General features: G+C 45.9%; 1 protein-coding gene across 5 annotated transcripts in view; it reads right to left on the reverse strand.

Annotated features, from left to right (window-relative positions):
* The window catches only part of strbp (spermatid perinuclear RNA binding protein), an 83,075-nt gene that overhangs the window by 18,551 nt on the left and 42,024 nt on the right, over positions 1 to 22,500 (reverse strand). For 4 of the 5 annotated variants that reach the window (XM_053645090.1, XM_053645091.1, XM_053645092.1 and 1 more), the window contains 8 exons: positions 19,115 to 19,257; positions 13,559 to 13,794; positions 12,842 to 13,031; positions 9,196 to 9,340; positions 5,080 to 5,174; positions 4,558 to 4,653; positions 4,057 to 4,168; positions 2,031 to 2,128 (listed from right to left, as the gene is read on the reverse strand). In XM_053645090.1, the coding sequence (XP_053501065.1) occupies positions 2,031 to 2,128; positions 4,057 to 4,168; positions 4,558 to 4,653; positions 5,080 to 5,174; positions 9,196 to 9,340; positions 12,842 to 13,031; positions 13,559 to 13,794; positions 19,115 to 19,117 (975 nt within the window). In that variant the 5' untranslated portion in view covers positions 19,118 to 19,257. The remainder of the gene's footprint in view (positions 1 to 2,030; positions 2,129 to 4,056; positions 4,169 to 4,557; positions 4,654 to 5,079; positions 5,175 to 9,195; positions 9,341 to 12,841; positions 13,032 to 13,558; positions 13,795 to 19,114; positions 19,258 to 22,500) is intronic. The other variant, XM_053645093.1, reaches the window with a different exon arrangement.

The following is a 22,500-nucleotide window of genomic DNA, read 5'->3' on the forward strand; positions in this document are numbered from 1 at the left end:
GGAGAGGATTAACGTCATCATCAGTTCAAACACAAACTATTAGCGTTGAAGGACTGCTAAAGTCTAATCTACCAAAGCTCAATTACTCGTCATTATGTTTCGTGCTTTCAAATCAACAGCCGTACACTCAATTTGAGCTCACTCCCACTCTCTCACACACAGACACCCCCCCCCACCACACACCCCCCACCGTCTCCACTCAAGTCTGCAGGTAGCTATTTTTAAACCATCAATTGCTGTAATTACAACTATTAAATAAATTATAGAGGGAAAAATAAAAACCCCAGAAACGGTCAGTAATTATTCTATTTTGACGGAGCAAATTCCTAAACAGCTACTCGCTGCCTCTTCACCACGTCATCATGAACCGCTCTGGAAGAGAGCTTCACTTATTAAACCCGGCCACCGACACTCTAACGAGTACGCAGGCGTGGAAACAAACTGCGCGTTTTCTGAAAACCAAAATTAGCATTTTGTAGCATCAGGAAGAGCTGACTCGCCATTTCCCGTGTTAGTGAGGCGTGAAAGGTTTGCTGGGGGTGTGAGCTTCTGTGTGTTAGAATAACCAGGACAGGACGCTCGCCCTCGCTCGGTCAGTCCCATTTCCATCACTGCAGTCTAATTTCAGTAACATTGCACTGAAGGGTGGTGCTCACAGAGCTACAGTAAACCTACATAAGCATGCACGGACACTGAATAAAGCTTTATTCAAATACTTTTATTAAAATTGTCAATTTGAATAAAGAAAGAAAAAAAAAAAAAGAGAGAGAGAGAAACCGATTGTCACACAAGGCTGTTGCGGGACTTTCGAAGCTCACGTTAAAATCGTGACGACTCTCACGCTTCTGTAGGTCACATGACATCACAGCCTACAGAAATAAACCTCATGAGGTGTAACTCTATGAACACTGCGGTTCAGTTGCATGGTTACGTGTAATACAGGACGATGCTTTAACGCTCTTCTTATTCGTAGTTACTTCAGATATACCGAAGACAACTGAAACGGCATGGCTCCGCCCACTAACAACCTAGCACCTCCCGGGAGCACAACAGCAACCGTTTAACATACCAGCAAATCAACTGAGTAACCCTAACCCTACAAACCCCCCCACCAACACCTCATCAACCACCTGGAATGCCATGAGAACCACCCGTTCTCCTCCAGCTCATGGTGAAACCTCCATATTCCTTCAAGTTTTTTGACTTCGATGTCTCGCCGTTTCGTATTAGGCCGTGGATTCGGGGAACAGTGGTTATTCTGCACGCACTCCACCGGCCATCAGTTCATATTTCCAACAGACGAAAATGCAAGCAAAAATAACAAAATCTGAGGTCCCACCACGCCCCAAATCCACACACTGGTTCTTTAATTAAGTAGAGAATTTGCTACAGAAATCAAAATAAAATGGACAGTTGAGCTGAGGAAGAGGGGGATAAAGAGAGGGAGGCCATTCACAGAGTCTCAGAAGATGTTCTGCAATACAATTCAGCATTCTAGTATCATTTCCCCTTCCTTCAGTAGAGAGATGTGTTTTAATGATGGAGCGCGCACACAAACACACAGGTTTCAGGGGCACCGCTTTCCCACGCACATTACAGACAGCCGGCCTTGAAGGAGCTGCTGCTAGATGGTGTGTGTGTGTGTGTGTGTGTGTGTGTGTGTATGTGTTCACCAGCGCAGATAAGGCCTGTGTGTGTGCTTGTGTTGGCAGTAATGTGAAGACAGTAGATAAGATAAGACTGCAAGACTCTTTCTTTTTATCTTTTTATCTTATTCTCTGGCTGAGCTCACAGTTCTCACTCTCTCACTCTCTCTCTCACACACACACACACACACACACACACACACACACACGCACACACACACACACGCACACACAGCTCAGTAATCTGAAGGATCTCCACTCGTCAGGCTACGCTCTCCGTCCTCACCTGTCCCTCTGATTTATAATTCACGATCAGGGAAAGACTCGAGGTCAAATCCGCTCTCGTGCCATCAGATATCAGACGTGAGGGGGGTGTGAGGTCACCTGTGCGCTGTACGTGATGGCCTCCGCCTGCTCGTCCGTCATGGCCGCCAGCGTATCCGTCGGCTCCTTTTCGCACGGGTCGTGCAGCCCCGGTCCACCTGACGACGGAGGAAACTCTTCTTACACGGAGGTCAAACAAACAGCACGAATAATGAATGAAGGAAAACGTTGGATCGTGTTATCGTGTTAGCATGCTGACGCACTACGCGCTAGGTCGCGCTCGTTGTCAGAGCTGTGCGATTGTCCCGGTACACCCCAGGGGTTTTCAAACTACAGGTCACGACCCCACGTCTCGAGACGAACACGCCATTCCCTTTTTTTTTTTGAGTGTTCCGTTCATTCAATAACAAAATCGGATTCTGAGTGCTGATATATCGTGTTACTGGGAGTCATTACATTCACACACTTGAATTAATAGCGTACGTGTTAATTTTCACCCTCACGCTGACTCAACATTCCTCCGTCCATCTACCTCCGCCAAACAAACTAGGGTTGTGTCTCAAATCGCACACTCGTGTCCTGTTCTACTAACGCTCGCCATATTTCCCATTACAGCTAGTGTTCGGACTGTAAAACCTCTCGCGCAGCCTTCGCACCTACAGAGGTCTGTTTTGTGTACCTGCCCTTTAGATTTTCTAGATTCAGTAAACGCTTTCTGAATCGAGTTTTTGATTTGAGACAGTACATGACGACAATCACGACGACGGCAGGAAGTTTTAAAGCTGGTCAACGTCGCTGTGCGTGCACGCCGAGTCCCCTGCTTCACATCACACAGCCCTGGCGTGGACGATTTCCCTAGAACACCACAACAGACTGTTACATCAGTGCAGGGAAAATTTCTTTGGGATTTTTAGTCATTTCCGTTACACATATACGTACATGTTTACTGACTTCATGCAATTACAGTAGTCTTATATTAGAAATGCAGAGGCTTGGGCTCACAGAGAAAATTCCATATGGGGTCATTTGCCCCAAAAGTGCCCCTTAATCATTACTATCATCATTACTTAACCCTCGTGACACGTACGCCCCTGACTCTGCCGCCCATCCCTTTACCCTTCAGCTACAGTAAACTACGCATCACTTCCTGCTCGGCAAGACGAGGTCAACGAGGACGCTAGGCTGATGCAGATGTAGATCTGATGAAATATTAACGTGTGCATCTTTCACTATTAATTAATTATAACCATGTAAAAGCATGCGAGGAGTGCAGATAAACCGGCTATAACCGGGACGGAGAAAACCAGGTCACGTTAACCCTCGCGACCCCGAGACAAATCAAAGCTTTACACATATTGCACAGCTTTTTAAAAAATTGAGATGATCCCGTCCTCCAGGACGTTTATCCTATCCCTGACTGGGATTACGGAAAGCCGCTAATAATCGTGGTTTTCATTTCAGCACCCGCTCGTACGAGCTTTACCGGGCGGTTTGTTGAGGGTTAAGTAGCCGTGAACAGACCAGGGCTGAGGTTATTACAGGACCATAAAACAGAGGAATGGAAATCACTAGAGATGGACTGATATGGATTTTTTATGACCGATACGGATTATCTGCATGTTTATGTGCCCGATAACCGACATTTATTTATTGTTTTACTTGTTTTTCCACACAATGATAACACCACTGAACTGAACACACAGTTTTATACAAAACCCTCTTATTTATACACCAATAAACAGACGAGTCTGAAAGAGTTCAGAAAAATAAAGTGCTCTGTTAGGGTCTTTTTTATTTTTATAAAATATTCGATGATTTTGTGTCTATTTCCTAGCACCAAGATGCTTAAACTATACATCAACTACATTTATATATCGCATCTCATTTGTGCATTAAAGGCTGTTATAGCGGTCCTGCACGCAGTTCTCAAAAATACCATTCATCGGTGGATCCGATATTATAAAACCGATAACCCATTATAGATAAACGCCTAAATATGGGGTGAAGTGTCGGTTAAACCGATTAATCGCTCGATCTCTAATAATCACGCTGCCGTAATCCCTGTACAAGCGGGGGTGGTGTTTACCTGGGAGCAGGATCCCGGAGGCGAGACACTCCATGACCCTGCGCAGAGCCTCTCCGGCTCCCAGCGGCCGGTTACACGTCGCGATGGCCTTCTCACACAGCAGCTCCAGCGGCTAACGACGGGAAAGAAGAAAGAACAAAAAAAGTCTCACCGGTGTCACAAGGTGTGAAAAGTCAGGGCTAGCACGATTATATGTTATAACTAGTTTAGCCAATACATTTACGACTGAGTGCAAAAGTTTGCGCACCCTTAGTGCCTGCAATCAATAAGGCAATATTTTTTCCTCTCACCCCCCAACCCAAATGTTTTAAAACAGTTTGCTATTTAGTGTGATCATTTAACATTAAACTACGATGCATTTTAAAGCAGCCCTGTTAAAAACTCAACCTTCGATCCAATGAAAGTGTGCGAAAGAAAGAAAGAACACCGCCAGGTATTTTATTTATTTATTTATTTATTTATTTATTTAAAGTCACTGTTCCTGAAAGTACCGACACTCACCCATCCTTTGAGAGGTTCCCAGGCCGGCACTCGATTGCACATGTCCCTCAGAATCCGTAAAACGATCACTCCTGATTTTAAGCCGTTTACTCTCGCCTGAGGAGATACAGGTGTATCGGCGTGAGCTAACGACGCTAACGGCACTCGCAACACAACCCGTAACTTCAGTCTTACTCTGCTCTCGGTTAGTGTGTGTGTGTGTGTGAACATGGATCTCTGTGTGATCAGAGGTCCAGCATGTTATGGGTTCAGGTGAGGAGGGTGAGGAGGGAGACGGGGGGAGGAGGAGGAGGAGAGTCCAGGTAAAAGCACTTGACAATTTTTTTAATGACAAACAAGCAGGTTACAAAAAAAAATAAAAATAAACAAACAAGGCAAAAAAAAAAAAGAAAAAAAAAAGTGTGTAACAATTGCTTTTGTAGCCTTACGATAATAACAGAACTTTAAGTCATTACGTTTATTATTTTTTTTTAAGTGAAGGTCATAAGGCTACAATAACAATGAGAGAAAGAGAGCGCCAACCTGGAACCATTTAGCATGTCGCAGAGAGGCCAGCGCCACCAGGCACCTCTGTCTATCCAGCAGGTCCGACGGCTCGCTCGCCTCAACAACGCTCTCTATCGGCGAGAAGAACGGGACAAGAAATCAAATCACACACGCATACACACGTATATGCATACACACACACGCACACACACACACGCACACACACGATGGCTCTGTTAAGGTTCGGGAATGGTGGGGCGATGCCGAGTGACCCAAGTCCAGTGCATCCAAATGAGATGAGAACTGACCGATCGTAAGCCACGCCCCTCTCCGAGTTACTTTTAAACTTTGAGGAAAATAAATAAATAGATAAAAACCGGACCTGCCACAGCGTAGGTAAACTTCCACGTAAAAAGTTGTCGAACTTTTTTAGAGCAGCACGAATCTAAATATTTCAGCCGCTCCAGGATTTCGCAATTATGCGATCGCAGAAACGGACACGAAATCAAGGAAACTGCGTTATATTCAGAGGAGCACTATTTTTCTAAATTACCGCAGATTTGGGCCGAGACGAGTCACGTGACGTCGTCACGACACGCGTTCAGCGTACAGCTAAAAGGTCTCATTTACCAACAGACATCACTGCGAAAGACCGCGTTAAGCGTAACGATGGTCAATCTCACAGGTTAAACGTGTCGAGGGAAAATACAGACGCTTTTAGTGTCACGTGAGGAGAGGACGTCACGTTGGACGACGACTTGCCTGTAGCGCAAACACGATGAGAGATGTAGCTAGAAAAGGATAATGATCCAACACTCGTATCTTGCCTAACGTGATTACGTTATGTTAGTTACCACTTTTTAAACCTCGCTGTCAGGTCTCCGAGCAACCGAAACCCCGGCACGCCGGCGCATTTCATTTACCCGTTAATTCATTCATTAACTATTATAATTAGCTGTTTGTTATCGCCTGCTATTTTAGGTGAAAAATGACCAAAGTAACCACGAGGAGCCAGAAAATGAAACCCGGGCTTCTGATCGGTCGATTCGGTGCCATCTCATGGGCTGGAAACTGGGGCAGGGAAGTGGGCGGGATTTGCTAACAGGTCTTAGCATGCCCGTGTGGAGTTTCTGTACGAAACTCTAAGCGGTCATGAGAGACGGTGGGCGTGGCCTGATGGAGAGAAACATCAGGCTCAGATCTAGAGAGATCTGCGTGTGTGCTAAGACCTTTAGCGAATCGGTGCCGGACTGCTCGGATCTACGGTGGAGTAAATGTTCACATGCAGTGGGCAATGTTAGAACAGTTACATCTGTAAGAGAGAGAGACACACACACACAAGCGCGCACACACACACACGCACAGTATCTATTCAGAGTGCGCTACCGACTCTCGGAGGACGCCGTGTTGTCGTACGGCGCATGTTTAATGAACGCAATAAAGAAGAAATAAAAGAAAAAAGCTAACCCAGTGAGGGATTGGTGGAGAGGGAGAAAAACGGGTGCAGGAGATTAATCACAGCGCTCTACATGGAGATCAGGCGCTGATAATGAGAGCGCGTGTCTCTATTTCACTTCTCCAGCATGGGATTTAATCAGAGCAGCACAGCAGAGACCTGCTTAACTACAGCCGCTCAAATAAAACCCTCAGATCTGTCTCACTGTCTGTCTCTCTCTCTCTCTCCGGCTCAGGCTCTATATTTATCTCTCTGCGTCTCTCTCTCTCTCTCTCTCTCTACTGCGTCTGACTGTCTCTCTCTCTCTCTCTCTCCGTTTCAGCTGCTCTCTCTCTATATTATCTCTCAGCATCCCTGTCTCTCTCTCCACTGGCTGTCTGTCTCTCTCTTTCTCCATCTTTGTCTCTCTTGTGCTATATTTATCTCTCTGCGTCTCTGTCTCTCTCCACTATCTGTCTCACTCTCTCTGCGTCTCTCTTTCTCCGTTTCAGTCTCTCTCTCAGCATCCCTGTCTCTCTCTCCACTGGCTGTCTCACTCTCTCTGCGTCTCTCTTTCTCCGTTTCAGTCTCTCTCTCAGCATCCCTGTCTGTCTCTCTCTTTCTCCATCTTTGTCTCTCTCGCGCTACATTTATCTCTCTGCGTCTCTGTCTCTCTCCACTATCTGTCTCACTCTCTCTGCGTCTCTCTTTCTCCGTTTCAGTCTCTCTCTCTCTCTCAGCATCCCTGTCTCTCTCTCCACTGGCTGTCTCTCTCTCTCTTTCTCCATCTTTGTCTCTCTCGCGCTATATTTCTCTCTCTGCGTCTCTGTCTCTCTCCACCGTCTGTCTCACTCTCTCTGCGTCTCTCTTTCTCCGTTTCAGTCTCTCTCTCAGCATCCCTGTCTCTCTCTCCACTGGCTGTCTGTCTCTCTCTTTCTCCATCTTTGTCTCTCTCGCGCTATATTCATCTCTCTGCATCTCTGTCTCTCTCCACTGTCTGTCTGTCCCTTTCTCAGTGTCTCTTTGTGTCAGTCTCTCTTTCTCTGTCTCTCTCTACATTTATCTCTATCTCCACCGCTGTCCGTCTCACTCTCTGCCTATCTCCACCGCTGTCCGTCTCACTCTCTGCCCCGTCCATCTCCCTCATCACTTCCTTTCTGTCTATATCTCCTTCTCTCTTTTTCAGTGTCTGTCTCTCTACATGTCGTCTCCTCCATCCAACCCATCTCCATCTCTGTGTCTATCTCTCCCTTTCTGTGTCTGTCTCAGTCTCGCTCTCCGTGTCTGTCCATCACTCCATCTCTCTGCCACTTATCACAACTCTCACCATCTCCGTTTCTGTCTCACACTCTGTCTCGCTCTCTTTTTCCGTGTCTCTCTCTACATCAGCTTCTTTTGTTAACCACCTCTCTCTCCTTGTCCATCTCTCCATCCATGTGCCCGTCTTACTGTCTCTCCATCTGTGTCTGTCTCCCTCACTCCCAGTCTCTCCATCTCCATAGCTCTCTCCACCTCTCCGTTCCAGTCTCTCTGCTACTGTCCGTCTCCGGATGAACGTTGCTCCACTTAGTTTCTCTTTGATGTTCTCTCACTGTAAAGAACCTTCCTGGTCCACGAGTCGTCTTTTTTCTCTACGTTATCAAAAGGCATCAGATTACGTGATTAAGACGCCCCGCGGGCCTGAACCTCTCCACTCCATTTATCCAGGACGAAAGGAAACTGAAGAGATTCTGAATCTGCTCAATGGTCTGGGGTAAATGTGGTGGTTCTGCCTGGGCTTGTTGTTGGATGCAGACTCGGGGCAAATCAATTACACCTGCACTTCCTGTTAGCTGGCAGATTTAGCACGTGGATCACAGATCAGTGGACATCAGGTGGCCTTTAATATATCTACAGTAGGAGCGGACATCACTCAGTGTGTGGGGGACGATCTCTCTACTCATCTCTTTCTCACGCTGTGTGTGTGTGTGCGTGTGTGTGTGTGTGTGTGTGATGAGTTTTATCTGGACAGTCAGTCAGAGATTGAGCCGTTCCTCATGGGGACAAGGTCTTTGACCCAAGTCAGAAATATGAGTGGTGATGTGATCTACAGCTTTCTCTCTCTCTCTCTCTCTCTCTCTCTCTCTCATGCAGAGAAAGATGGATGTAAGTAAGCAGTGTAGATATTGATCTGTAAAAGTGGATACACACTGCTCCACTTCCCAACCCAATCTCCATCCTCACATCTGACACAGACAGAGAGAGAGAGAGAGAGAGAGAGAGAGAGAGAGAGAGAGAGAGAAACCAAGAGCTACAGAAAGAGAAAGAGAGGGAGATGGGGGACAGACACAGGAGGAGAGGAAAAAAATGAAAATGGGAAGACAGAGAGAGAGAGAGAAGGAAGAAAGATGTAAATAAAGAAGGAGAGAATAAAAGAAATAAAGAGAAACAAACTAGTTTAATTCTACATCTACTTTTCATCTTCGGTCCTTTGAGATTGTTTTGTGTCGGTAAGGTGTGTGTGTGTGTGTGTGTGTGTGTGTGTGTGTGTGTGTGTGTATGTATATGTGTGTCCTCAGAGTATAATGAAAGAATCCTTATAAAAACGCAAGCGCGCGCACACACACACACACCGATCTTTCCTTATATTTGCATCATTTTTTTAAATCACATTTGTTTACCAATGCGCTCTCTCGCACTCTCCCCCCCAGCCCCCAGCCCCCTACCCACGGCGGTACCTTGCTCTCCTGTCTCGCCGTCCTCTCGGATCTGTGGTGAAGTGAGTGTGACCTTCAGTGTGAGTTTGGGCTCCGCTGTATTGCGAATCAAAATGGCCGCCTTGGGGATACTGCTCTCGACCTCGTACTTCTCTTCTGTTAGCTTCTGTCAGAAAAGGTCAAAGGTCACAGAGTTAAAGGCAAATTATCCAGTCAAATGTGTAAGATCAGACTCTTCTCCTGAAGAGAAACTGAAGTTGAGGATAGTGATGATAATCCTTGTGGGTTTTTTAAGTGTTTATGTGACAAACTACGGATGTTCACCGGTGTCTGTGCCAGTAGAACATTATAGAACATTACAGGCTCATTCATATTCAAATGTATTCAAATATTACATCTTTACAGTAATTAAAATTCAAATATATTTTTACAGGAATTTAATGTTCCACTGATCTTCTACAGAAGATAAAACATCAGCCTCTATTCCAGACATGCACGGCTCTAACCTGCACTGCTCTTTTGATTTAAATGAGGGAATAACCCCTTCTTTAAATCACCCCTCGTGTGTGTGTGTGTGTGTGTGGGATATAATGATAGACTAGATACACATACAGAATTTCGTGCCTGCGTAAATCTCATGACAGCGAGAGTGAGAGAGACAGAGAGAGAAAGGGAGGAATAGAAAGGTAACAGTAGAGAGAAGACTGCCGTTCCATTAGAAGCTGATTTATTACATTATGAGCATCCTACTGACAGATCATCCACCTTTAATACGATCTGCATCTGTGTGCGTGTCTGCAGAGTGTGTGTGTGTAGCGTGTGTGTTCCTGCACGCAGTGAGTGTCTGCAGTGTGTGCACAGTGTGTGTGCGCGCAATGTGAGTGTGTGCAGTGCATGTGTGCAGTGTGTGCATTGTACGTGTGCAGTGTGGGAGGTGTGCAGTGTGTGCAGTGTGGGAGGTGTGCAGTGTGTGCATTGTACGTGTGCAGTGTGTGCATTGTACGTGTGCAGTGTGGTAGGTGTGCAGTGTGTGCAGTGTAGGTGTGCAGTGTGTGCAGTGTACGTGTACAGTGTATGTGTGCAGTGTGTGCATTGTAGGTGTGCAGTGTGGTAGGTGTGCAGTGTGTGCAGTGTAGGTGTGCAGTGTGTGCAGTGTACGTGTGCAGTGTATGTGTGCAGTGTGTGCATTGTACGTGTGCAGTGTGGTAGGTGTGCAGTGTGTGCAGTGTAGGTGTGCAGTGTGTTCATTGTAGGTGTGCAGTGTGGTAGGTGTGCAGTGTGCGCATTGTACATGTGCAGTGTGTGCATTGTAGGTGTGCAGTGTGCGCATTGTAGGTGTGCAGTGTGCGCATTGTACGTGTGCAGTGTACGTGTGCAGTGTATGTGTACATTGTAGGTGTGCAGCGTGGTACGTGTGCAGTGTGAGCGTGGTACGTGTGCAGTGTGTGCATTGTATGTGTGCAGTGTGTGCATTGTAGGTGTGCATTGTACGTGTGCAGTGTGTGCAGTGTGTGCAGTGTAGGTGTGCAGTGTGGTATGTGTGCAGTGTATGTGTGCAGTGTGTGCATTGTATGTGTGCAGTGTGTACATTGTAGGTGTGCAGTGTGGTACGTGTGCAGTGTGTGCATTGTACGTGTGCATTGTACGTGTGCATTGTACGTGTGCAGGGTGTGCATTGTAGGTGTGCATTGTAGGTGTGCATTGTGTGTATTGTAGGTGTGCAGTGTATGTGTGCAGTGTGTATATTGTATGTGTGCAGTGTGTGTATTGTATGTGTGCAGTGTGTGTATTGTATGTGTGCAGTGTGTGTATATTGTATGTGTGCAGTGTGTGTATTGTATGTGTGCAGTGTGTGTATATTGTATGTGTGCAGTGTGTGTATTGTACGTGTGCAGTGTGTGTATTGTACGTGTGCAGTGTGTGTATTGTACGTGTGCAGTGTGTGTATTGCACGTGTGCAGTGTGTGTATTGCACGTGTGCAGTGTGTGTATTGCATGTGTGCAGTGTGTGTATTGTATGTGTGCAGTGTGTGTATTGTATGTGTGCAGTGTGTGTATATTGTATGTGTGCAGTGTGTGTATTGTATGTGTGCAGTGTGTGTATTGTACGTGTGCAGTGTGTGTATTGTATGTGTGCAGTGGATGTGTGCAGTGTGTATATTGTATGTGTGCAGTGTGTGTATTGTATGTGTGCAGTGTGTGTATTGTATGTGTGCAGTGGATGTGTGCAGTGTGTATATTGTATGTGTGCAGTGTGTGTATTGTATGTGTGCAGTGTGTGTATATTGTATGTGTGCAGTGTGTGTATTGTACGTGTGCAGTGTGTGTATTGTATGTGTGCAGTGGATGTGTGCAGTGTGTATATTGTATGTGTGCAGTGTGTGTATTGTATGTGTGCAGTGTGTGTATTGTATGTGTGCAGTGTGTGTATATTGTATGTGTGCAGTATGTGTATTGTATGTGTGCAGTGTGTGTATTGTATGTGTGCAGTGTGTGTATTGTATGTGTGCAGTGTATGTGTGCAGTGTGTGTATTGTATGTGTGCAGTGTATGTGTGCAGTGTGTGTATTGTATGTGTGCAGTGTATGTGTGCAGTGTGTGTATTGTATGTGTGCAGTGTATGTGTGCAGTGTGTGTATTGTATGTGTGCAGTGTGTGTATTGTATGTGTGCAGTGTGTGTATTGTATGTGTGCAGTGTGTGTATTGTATGTGTGCAGTGGATGTGTGCAGTGTGTATATTGTATGTGTGCAGTGTGTGTATTGTATGTGTGCAGTGTGTGTATTGTATGTGTGCAGTGTGTGTATTGTATGTGTGCAGTGTGTGTATTGTATGTGTGCAGTGTGTGTGTATTGTATGTGTGCAGTGTGTGTATTGTATGTGTGCAGTGTGTGTATTGTATGTGTGCAGTGTGTGTATTGTATGTGTGCAGTGTGTGTATTGTATGTGTGCAGTGGATGTGTGCAGTGTGTATATTGTATGTGTGCAGTGTGTGTATTGTATGTGTGCAGTGTGTGTATTGTATGTGTGCAGTGTGTGTGTGCAGTGAGTAGTGTGTGCGCAGTGGGTGTGCATTGTGTGTGTGTGTAGGGTGTGCATTGTGTGTGTATGTGTGCAGTGTGTGTGTGCATTGTATGTGTGCACTATGTGAGTGAGTGAGTAGTGTGTGCATTGTGTGTGTGTGTGTGTGTGTGTGCTCTGACTAGGAGGCTGGGCGGTGGTCTCCTGCTCTGCTGGGGATATATATCTGTATAATGAAGGGAAGTTTGCGGCTGGTGGAATCAGATTAATTACACGTGATGAATATAAATAGACTGAGCTTGTTAGTGCCAGTGTTGCTGCCCTGTGTCTGTCTCTCTCTCACACACACACACACCCCCACCCAACATATCCCTCACAGCACTAGTATTGCCAAACACTAAGTATTTAACACACCTCAGAACCAGAATCAGTGTATAAATATAGAATGAAAGTAGTGTGTGTACACCACAGTTCTGTCACACTTGTAGTTTGTCTCTTGGTGGGCGTGGCCTGTTCAGAGGTTTTTTTTGTTTTTTTTTTTAATTCCAGTAAGAAACAGTAGTATCCATAGTATCGCTTCTAAAGCTAGCTGGAACAAAGCAGAAAAGAAGTAACGTACTAACGCAGGTGTGTGTGTGTGTGTGTACCTCTATCTGCAGTGGGAGGTTATCACAGACGGTGCGCAGCAGTGTGTGTGTGGGTTTCTCTCGACACATGAGCACCAGCTCCAGGTCCATGTCGTCTTTAATGAGCAGCCCTTTAGCCACCAGGCCGATCCGCATCACCCCACACAGCACCCTGCCATCACCCCCACTACTGCTGCTGCTACTGCCCTCACTGAGAGAGAGAGAGAGTGAGAGAGAGAGAGAGAGAGAGAGAGAGAGAGGGAGAGAGAGAGAGAGCGAGAGAGAGAGATGATTTCTCAGGTACACAGCTACAGTGTGGATTCAGGGCCAGACAGCACTACATTTTCCTTTGTGTTTGTGTGTTCCAGTGGGTGATGTAGTTGTGTTCCTGTAGTGTTATGGTCTGAGTGGTCTAATGTGTGGCAGCTCCGGGTGTAGAGGAGGGTTTGGTGCGTGTTAGTGAGCTGAGGTTCAGGACCAGTCGGGTGAGGAGACTCTTCTCTCAGCATCGCAGGGCTTTGTAGTCACACTCTCAGTCTCACTCTGTCTGTGTCACACTCAGTCCAGCTCAAGTTCAGGTCTCACCCTCTTAGTGTCTCACTCTCTTCCTCTCCGTCAGCGTGTCTCTGTCTCGCTCTCTCCCTCTCTTAGTCAACATGTGTCTGTCTCTCTGTCTGCGTCTGTCTCTCTGTCTCTCTCAGTGGAGTGAATGAGTTGGAGTGGAGTGAAGTCACTCACTTGGTGCTTTCCTCTGCTGATTCGTCGGCGCTGGCCTCCGTCTCCTCCTCCTGCCCGCTGGATTGGTTCGGCTGCTCGGCCTGCGGCCGGTCCATCCAATCGGAGACGTGTTTGAGAGCGCACTCGACAGTGGAGACGAGACTCTGTATGGCTTCCAGTGCCTCGGAGGACGGGTAGATGGTGGAGTGTTTCGCCATGACGTGACGGTCGTCGTTTCCGAAGGAGCGGATGGACCTCTGAGAGAGAAGAGGGGGAGGAAGAGGAGGAGTTATAATAATCATACAGGACTGTAGCATCTTCAGAGTACTCATGTCTTAAGCTTAATTCTTACAGGGAAAAAACCAATTTCAGCACAGATTCATTTTTAATAAGGCGTTGAACCTTACTGCTCCCTCTCCACTCTCTCTCTCTCTCTCCGCTCTTTGTCTCTCGTCCCATCCTCCCTTTCCTCTCCCTACACCACAAATCTTCAATATGCTCCACAAGTCCACCTTCTTCCTTTCCCTAAACTCCTATTAAAGCGCTATCATATATGATTAATACACCACAGTGCTGTCAAATTCTGGACTGCGATTGGTCAGAGCAGCTCTGACCGTAGCGCAGACGCAAATCACAAGCTTATATTAACGTGCTTATCGTGTCTATAGTAACGGCTCGTTCACATGGTGACGTATTCCGTTTATTTGGAAGGAACAATTATGGAAGGAGTCTCCAGTGTCAGCGCTTTGCAACAGTCAGAGGTGAAGTGGTTACTTCAAGACAGAGGGGAGGAAAAAACAAAACCGAGAGGCTGGTGAGGGAACGACTGTCTTTAGCCGCTAACTTGCTTCGCACAATATTAAATGTAACTATAAACCGATAAAAACGTCCAACATTTCATTCGTAAATAAATAAAAATGTGCGATCGCTGTGGTATAAGCGGAATAGAACACTTGGTGGTGACAGTAACTCTGCTTCGTCACGCCACTCTGGCGCGGATCATCTTCCTGTAAAATGCCACACGGTGTTTCATTCCTCACGTAGTCTTTCAAAAATAAAAAGAAAAAACCTGAGCGCTTGCTTATGATTTAGTGGTGTATGTAATAACAGCTCTCTATCCCGCTGATGTGTTCATTTAGTCCCGAATGAAATGAAACCATTTCCTGAGCCAGATGAGTTTTATTTATATGCAGGATTAAAAATCTTTATGCATGCGTTTCTCAATCCAGTGAAGAACGCACACATTCTGCTGAGCCGGCGAAATCGGAATAAAAGGTGTGCGAGGTGCAGGAACGTCACGTCTAGTTTATACGCTGCCATACAGCTCTCTTTTTTGGCTCGGCTTAGCGTTATATCCGTTCCATATGCACGGCGTCTTCGCGATCCCCAGAAGGTCCACAGTGTACGTCAGAACAAAAACCGATCCATCGTGTCCAAGGAACTCTCAGTAGAGAGTCTTCACATAGATCTAGGCGAGGGTACAGAACCATTTGAAATGTTCCCAGGAGCACATTGGGCTCCATTATTGTGAAATGGAAGACGTTTGGAACAACCAGCAGGCTTCCTCAGTAGCCGGGCGAGAAAGGACGTAACCAAGAACCCGACGGACACTCGAATAGCTTCAGAGGTTTACTTCAGTTCTATTTGTATAGCGCTTTTAACAGTGGACATTGCCCCAGAGCAGCTTTACAGAAATATATCAATTCAGAGTATAGATGTTAAATGTATGAATTTAATCCCTAATGAGCAGCCAGACGTGACGGTGGTGAGGAAAAACTTATGAGGAAGAAACCTTGAGAGACTCAAAAGGGAACCCCGTCCTCATCCGGGTGGCACCGGATAGTGCAATTATACATCAATAAATCAATAGATAAATCCCTTCTATGAATGTTCTAAGACTGTACTACATTGGTCAGACGTTTAAAACTCCCACGGAGATGGGAGAACCTGAGAAGCACAAGAAATACTCCATCATACCATGTGTCATGTGCATGTGTCAGGTACTTTAAAGGACTCTCTGGTCAGATGAGACAAAAATATAACTTTCCGTGCTGAAGTCCAAGTGCTACACCTAGTGAAAACCAGGTACTGCTCATCCCCATGGTGAAACATGGTAGCGGCAGCATGACGCCATATATAGGGTCGCTTTTCGGCGACGGAGAGGTCCTTTAAGAGAACCCGAGTGTAAATGAGCTCAGACACGAGCTTTCGGCGTGACGACGACCTGAAGAATACACCCGAGACAATTCTGGAGTGGCTTCAGGATACGTCACTGAATGGCATAGACTGGCTCAGCCAAAGCCCAGACTTGAACCCCATAGAACATCTGTAAAGGGAGATGAAGATGGCCGCTCACAGATGCTCCTCATCCAATCTGACTGAACTTGAGAAGAGCTGCCGGGAAGAATGAAAGAATGTGTTCAAATCCAGATATGTAATGCTTGCAAAAACTGAAGACGTCCTCAACTGAACGTGTGCGTGTACCCACTGGCGGTGTTTGTGTGTGTGTGTGTGCGAGAGATCTCCATGCTGCTGTATTTAACAGTCAGAGTAAAGTTTATGAGGCGTTTCTAATAGGGCACGGGTGTAAAACTCACCGCAGGAGTGTGTCTAAGAGTGTGTTCAACAGCCAAGCACTGGATCTTAATCACACACTCATGCTCGAACACATGTCCTCACACTTGGGGTGGAAACATCTCCTGAATTGAATCAGTGCACCGTTTCGAATATCTGCTGCTGCAACCGATGTGGCGTGATGAGTCATATTGCACATACATTTCAGATTAAATATAACACAGTCTGTGCACGCACACACACACACACACACGCACGCACACAGTGGCTTTGTTTTGCTTAACAGCTGTACAGAACATTTCTACCAGAGGTGCTTAATGTATTGCAGATGCTGCTGGTAGACTCACGATCCACTCCTCTTTACCATGTTTATGGCATGAGGAGTTAGAATTAGAGCGTTTATCTAAATAAAACACTCGAAACTCCGCTCGGCTGCCAGCCAATCATTTTCAGTGTGTGGAATCGACTCCAAAACTGTGGTTTTGACTCGTATTTTTAAACGAATCAACTCATCGTAATATAGACATATTCCATGAAAATTGCGTGGAGATGTTGATGTTTAGGATGCTTTCGCCTTGCCTTGGGGTCGACCTCCAAAGATCACGCTGCGTAAGGAACCAGTTTAACAAACTTAGAAGTAAAAACAGTTTGTCTAAAGGTGTCCAAAACTTCATTAGCCAAGCATGGTCCGAGTGAGTTTTTGGAGAGTCGCCACAAAATGGACGTAAATCGACTCGGTTAAGTTTGTATTGAAAATGTCCGCCATGGTCGTGCTCGGTCGTGCTCGGTCGTGCTCGGTCGTTCTACCAAAGAACGGTTAAAGAAGAATAAAGTGAATGTTCTGGAACGGCCGAGTCAAAGTCCCGACCTTAATCCAGTAGAAATGTTGTGGAAGAACCTGAAGCTAGCAGTTCATGTGAGGAAACCCACCAACATCCCAGAGTTGAAGCTGTTCTGTACTGAGGAACGGGATAAAACTCCTCCGAGCCGATGTGCAGGACCGATCCACACTTACCCCGAACGTTTATCTGCAGTTATTCCTGCACAAGGGGGTCACACCACATACTGAAAGCAAAGGTGCACATACTTTTGCCATCACAGATATGTAATACTGGATCATTTCCCTCAATAAATAAATGACCGAGTGTAATATTTGTGCATCATTTGTTTAACTGGGTTCGCTTTATCTACTTTTAAGACTCGTGTGAAAATCTGATGATGTTTTAGGACATATTTATGCAGAAATGTAGAAAATTCTAAAGAGTTCACAAACTTTATGTAACTGTATAGTGCAGGCTCATTAATATTCAAATGCATTCAAAACTAAAACCTTTCAGGTCATTAAAATTCAATGGGCATTTTTACTCAAGGAACGTGAGCAGTGTGTGTGTGTGTGTGTGTGTGTGCGTGTGTGTGTGTGAAGACAGCCACAAGGTGAGTGTGCAGCCAAAAGTGTGACTGCACTTCAAGTGACAAAGGCCTGTGGAGTACTGCATTAAAAATTCTCTCACACACACACACACACACACACACACACACACACACACACACACACACACGACTGCTTCCGAGTAGCCACAGCCAAGAGAGCGTGACTACACAATGCACCTCCACGCAATGAGCACTGATCACATCCTGAACATCTGCCAGAGGAAGCGGAAATCCCAACAATTACCCAGAATGCAATGATGTGTGTGTGGCTCGTCCCAGTGCTACTGTTCAGTGTTAGTGTTTATGACAGGCTGTTAAGATTACAGAGTGTGTAAAGATGACGTGCACATGTGCGTGTGTGTGTGCGTGCGCGTGAGAGAGACTCCAGCAAGGTCAGCACATTCTCTCAACAATAAATCGATCAATGCATAGACACATGAGACATGAGGGAGAGAAAGAGAAAGAAGTGTGTGTGCGCGTGTGAGAGAGAGAGAGAGAGAGAGAGAGAGAGACACACACACAAATGAGCCCAAGGTCGTAGCGTTGCTGCAGGATTAGCATTAGCGCTGGTGCTGTGCTGATTGCGCTGGTTTATTTATGAGGCCTGTCCGTTGCACACGCGTTAATAATTCAAACGCACAGCCTTCGCACTCCCCCGAGACCCCGCTGCAGCACCGAGCCATTTATCAAACCCTCATATCTCCCTCCCTCTCTCTCTCTCTCTCTCTCTCTCTCTCTCCAGATCAGTCTTCTCTCTCCCCCGCCACCCCCTCTGTCTCTCTCTCTGTGTGTTACTTTTGGATGTTATCAGCAGAGCTTGACATCTCACTGTAGCTGTAATCGAAGGTTAAATTACAGGTGAGTGTGTGGAGGAGCGGAGCTCACACAGCAGAGTTCTTCCTTCTCTCCATCCTTCCATCCACCCATCCCTTCACCCATCCCTACCATTCACCCATCCCTCCACCCTTCCCCCTCTCCCGTCACCCATCCCTCCTTCAATCCCTCCATCCATCCATCCCTCCCTCTATCCAGCCATGTACCCATCCATTCACCCATCCCTCCTTTGATCCCTCCAACCATCCCTCTCTCCAACCATACATCCCTCCATCCACCCTTCCCTCTCTCCCCCTTCACCAATCCCTCCTTCCATTCCTCCATCCACCTGCCCATCTACCAATCCCATCACTCCTTCGATCCATCCCTCCCTCCATCCACCCATCCCTCCTTTGATCCCTCCAACCATCCCTCTCTCCAACCCTTCACCCATTCCTCCCCATTTACCTGTCCATCCACCCTTTCCTCCATCTATCAATCAGAGTATGTGTGTGTATACTATCAAGATTCTGACAGCAGCAGTCATTAAATAAACATCTCTAGGAGCACACAGGATCTTCTGTATCGGGTTTAGACGAAGCGTTTCATGGAAGCGATGAAGCAGCACAGCAGATCTATTACGGGATAACGTCAGCGCAGCGCCAGCGTGTTTAACACAAACTGGATCGAGGAAACACAAGTATAAATTATCACAAGTGTGCATGTGTGTGCAAAAAACAAACAAGCAAGCAAACTTACCATGGCTGCTGGTGGGCGTGTCTCCCTTTAACTACGTGGTGCGCGTGTGTGCAAGCGCTGTGTGTGGGGACAGGGGTCTCCAGACGCCCCTTCCTCATGCGCTTGGCTCTCTGTCCCCCCGCTGCACCCTACACCACCGAGACCTGAGAGAGAGAGAGAGAGAGAGAGAGAGAGAGAGAGAGAGAGAGAGAGAGAGAGAGTGTGAGTCAGTCATCATGTTTTATTCCATGAAGGAGACAAAGCAGAATATCAGCGGCCGAGACAATACACACACGTTCATGAATCTTTTCTCCATTGTATGCGGTCTAGAAGCAGAATGAAGATTATATTTCATAATACATGACAAGTGATGCTTTAGATTCGTTTATCCCCCCAATCCCCACCCATCATCCAGCTCTCCACCAATCACGCGACAGCAGGTGTGAAGGTGAACACGTGCTTCCTTCAAGACGCATCAAGCCAGCCGACTGCGTCGTTTTCAAACAGCTGTGCCTCAGTGCAACATCTGGAGGAGAGCGCTATCCGCCCTCTTCCACACACCTCAATCACAGACGCACACGATTGGACAGTGTCGCTGTGATTGACAGGAGAGAGAGAGAGAGAGAGAGAGAGAGAGAGAGAGAGTGTGAGTAAGCCCTTCCTATCCAGAAAGCGAGGCTAATTTTGCTCCCTCGTCTCGTGAGCACGGACGGCTGTGCCACGGTGTCCGTCGTGTTTTCCTAGCAGGTCATTTTTCTCATTTTCAGCAATTAATCCTAGAAACAAAAAAAAAAATCACCTGACAATAGAATAAGATTTTTTTTTTTAATGCAAAGTTTAAAAGCATCTAAAAACAGGCTGAATAACACATTTGATTTATAATAAGAAATATTTCTAAAACATTTTTCACTCATATTCAAGAAAAAAAAATTTTCACAATCAACGTGATCTGGAAATTGTGCGGCGAGACGTGTAGCTGTCGGACCGACGTGCTCCTCGCCGCTTTGCCACATCGTTTACGGCGACAGGAATTTGTTGATCAAATGCTGCAGGTTAATCCCTTTTGATCTGGACTAATCCCCAACACTGGGATCGTTTTACTGGAATAATCCGTGGATGAGATTCAATATTTCCGTGGATGAGTCACGGAGAAAGCGTGCCTCACCTGTCGGTCTCTCAGACTAACAACGGGGGATGAAAGAGGTTACACGGCTCCAAAAAAGATCAAAAGATAGTTTAAAAAATTAAATAAATAAATAAGATCTGACTGTTAATGAGTAAGATCAGACTTCTTGCACCACTTGCAGCACAAAGGCAAGAGTAAAGAGAGGAACTGTGATAGGATATGGAGAGATGGATGGATGGATGGAGAGATGGATGGAGAGATGGATGGAGAGAGGAACTGTGATAGGATATGGAGAGATGGATGGATGGATGGAGAGATGGACGGATGGATGGATGGATTCATGGCAGCATGAATATTGACTAAAGTGATACGCAGGATTGGGAGAATCAATCAGCGATAGATTGGAATCAGTTGACTTTTGGCCTAAATATATTTATTATTATTATTATTATTATTATTATTATTATCATCATCATCAGCAGAAATTAAGGGGCCAAGCATTTTCCAGCCCCACTCCTTAGCAACAGAAGAAGACCGGAGGCCTTTGAGACCATCAGCACTTGTTCCTAAAGGGATATAAAAAATAAATAAATAAAAAATTGAGGGCAAAACATCAAACCATTGTGGAGATATTACCTCACTTCCTGTCGAAGCTTTTTTGTTCACATCAAGTCATTTTGCTACACACATGCCCACTTCCAGTCGTGTGTGTGTGTGTGTGTGTGTGTGTGTGTGTGTGTGTGTGACGGACACATTGTCCAGCATATCAAACTTCCAATAAAAAATTAGCAGGAAGAGGAGAAGTGAGAGAGAGGGGAAAAAAAAAAGAATGTGTAAGAAGTCTGATCTTAAGGATTAAGCTTCAGTTAATAAATAAGTAAATAAATAAACAAACAAGCTCAATCTTGAATGAGTGTAAGCTGCCACATTTTTTATTAGCGATACTCATGAAAGACATGAATTAAAAAATGTATTAAACTTTAAATGATTATAAATAGAAGGTGAAAACTGGATTATTTTTGGGGAGCACTCTGCTCTATTAAAGCATGTTAACTCTAGCATGAAGTCAATTAGAACATTTTAGATGATGATTATTTATGGAAAAACTACGAACCCTGGCTTACTGAACATGCTGCGGGTTCAAACGGTCCAGTTATTCACAACACGCACCGATAAATCCTATTTATTCCAGGATCAGAAGTCTAGAGTGATGGTGAATAAAACTGAAAAGCGGTTAAATGTAGTCACGGAGCTGATGGTGCTCCAAAATGGCCGCCACGTCAATCTGACACCTGAACAAAAAGCACATCAGCGATTTCTCTCTTCCACTCAGTCTCTCACTCTCTCATTTCCTCTCTCTTCATCGGTCTCGCTCCATTTCTGTCTCCCGCTCTCTGCCCCATTTTCCCCGGCTCTGTGGGAGCTCATTAGACATGCGTCCGCACCGGACTGAATCGAGCGACGGCCACTTAAACGTGTAAATGACTGCGAGCAGATGGGGAGTTATGAGAGCGCCGTGCTCTATAGACCACAGCCTTAGATCCCCCAACACACACACACACACACACACACACACACACACACACACACACACACAGAGAGAGACAACTGCGAGGTCAGAACACATTTTACAGCTCCAGTATAAACAGTCACAATATTTAAATATTCAAAAAGGTTTCAAATGTTTTAGATCACCCCCCCCCCCCCCCCCCAAAAAAAAAACAAATAAACGCGCTCTTCAGTTTTAAAATTGCGTCTCAACTATCCATCTTATTAAGCGATATTATATGCAAGTATCTAATGTCCGACACACTCGTCTTCCTGGAGAGTCCTGAATATTTAACAGACCGAGCGATTTACAGTCAACTCTAACGCTAACTGGGTGTTAAGTAACAAAACATCCCCAACAAGTCTCGCCTCTCTGCGTACTGATGTGCACGCCGGAAACATCCTTCAAATAATCTTCAAACATCAACGGAGGGATCAAAGCGAAACTATTTCAGACACGTGACCTTGCTGTGACCTTGACCCTCTCTGAATCAATTCTGAAATCCAATCGGCTCCTCTGCCGGTTACACGAGGGGGCTGGTTGGGTGCTTACGGGAATCTCGGACGGACACGAGGACGGACAAACCCCCGGATCTGCTCCAAACGACAGTAAGAAAATATTTAGGCTGAAACCCGGTGTGAGAGACAGAGAGAGAGAGAGAGAGAAAAGAAGAAAGACAAAGAAAGAAGGACAGGAAGGGGGGACAGATTGACAGGCAGAAGAAAGACAATG

This window comes from Ictalurus furcatus, chromosome 16, assembly GCF_023375685.1.
Source record: "Ictalurus furcatus strain D&B chromosome 16, Billie_1.0, whole genome shotgun sequence".
Taxonomy (NCBI): Eukaryota; Metazoa; Chordata; class Actinopteri; order Siluriformes; family Ictaluridae; genus Ictalurus; species Ictalurus furcatus.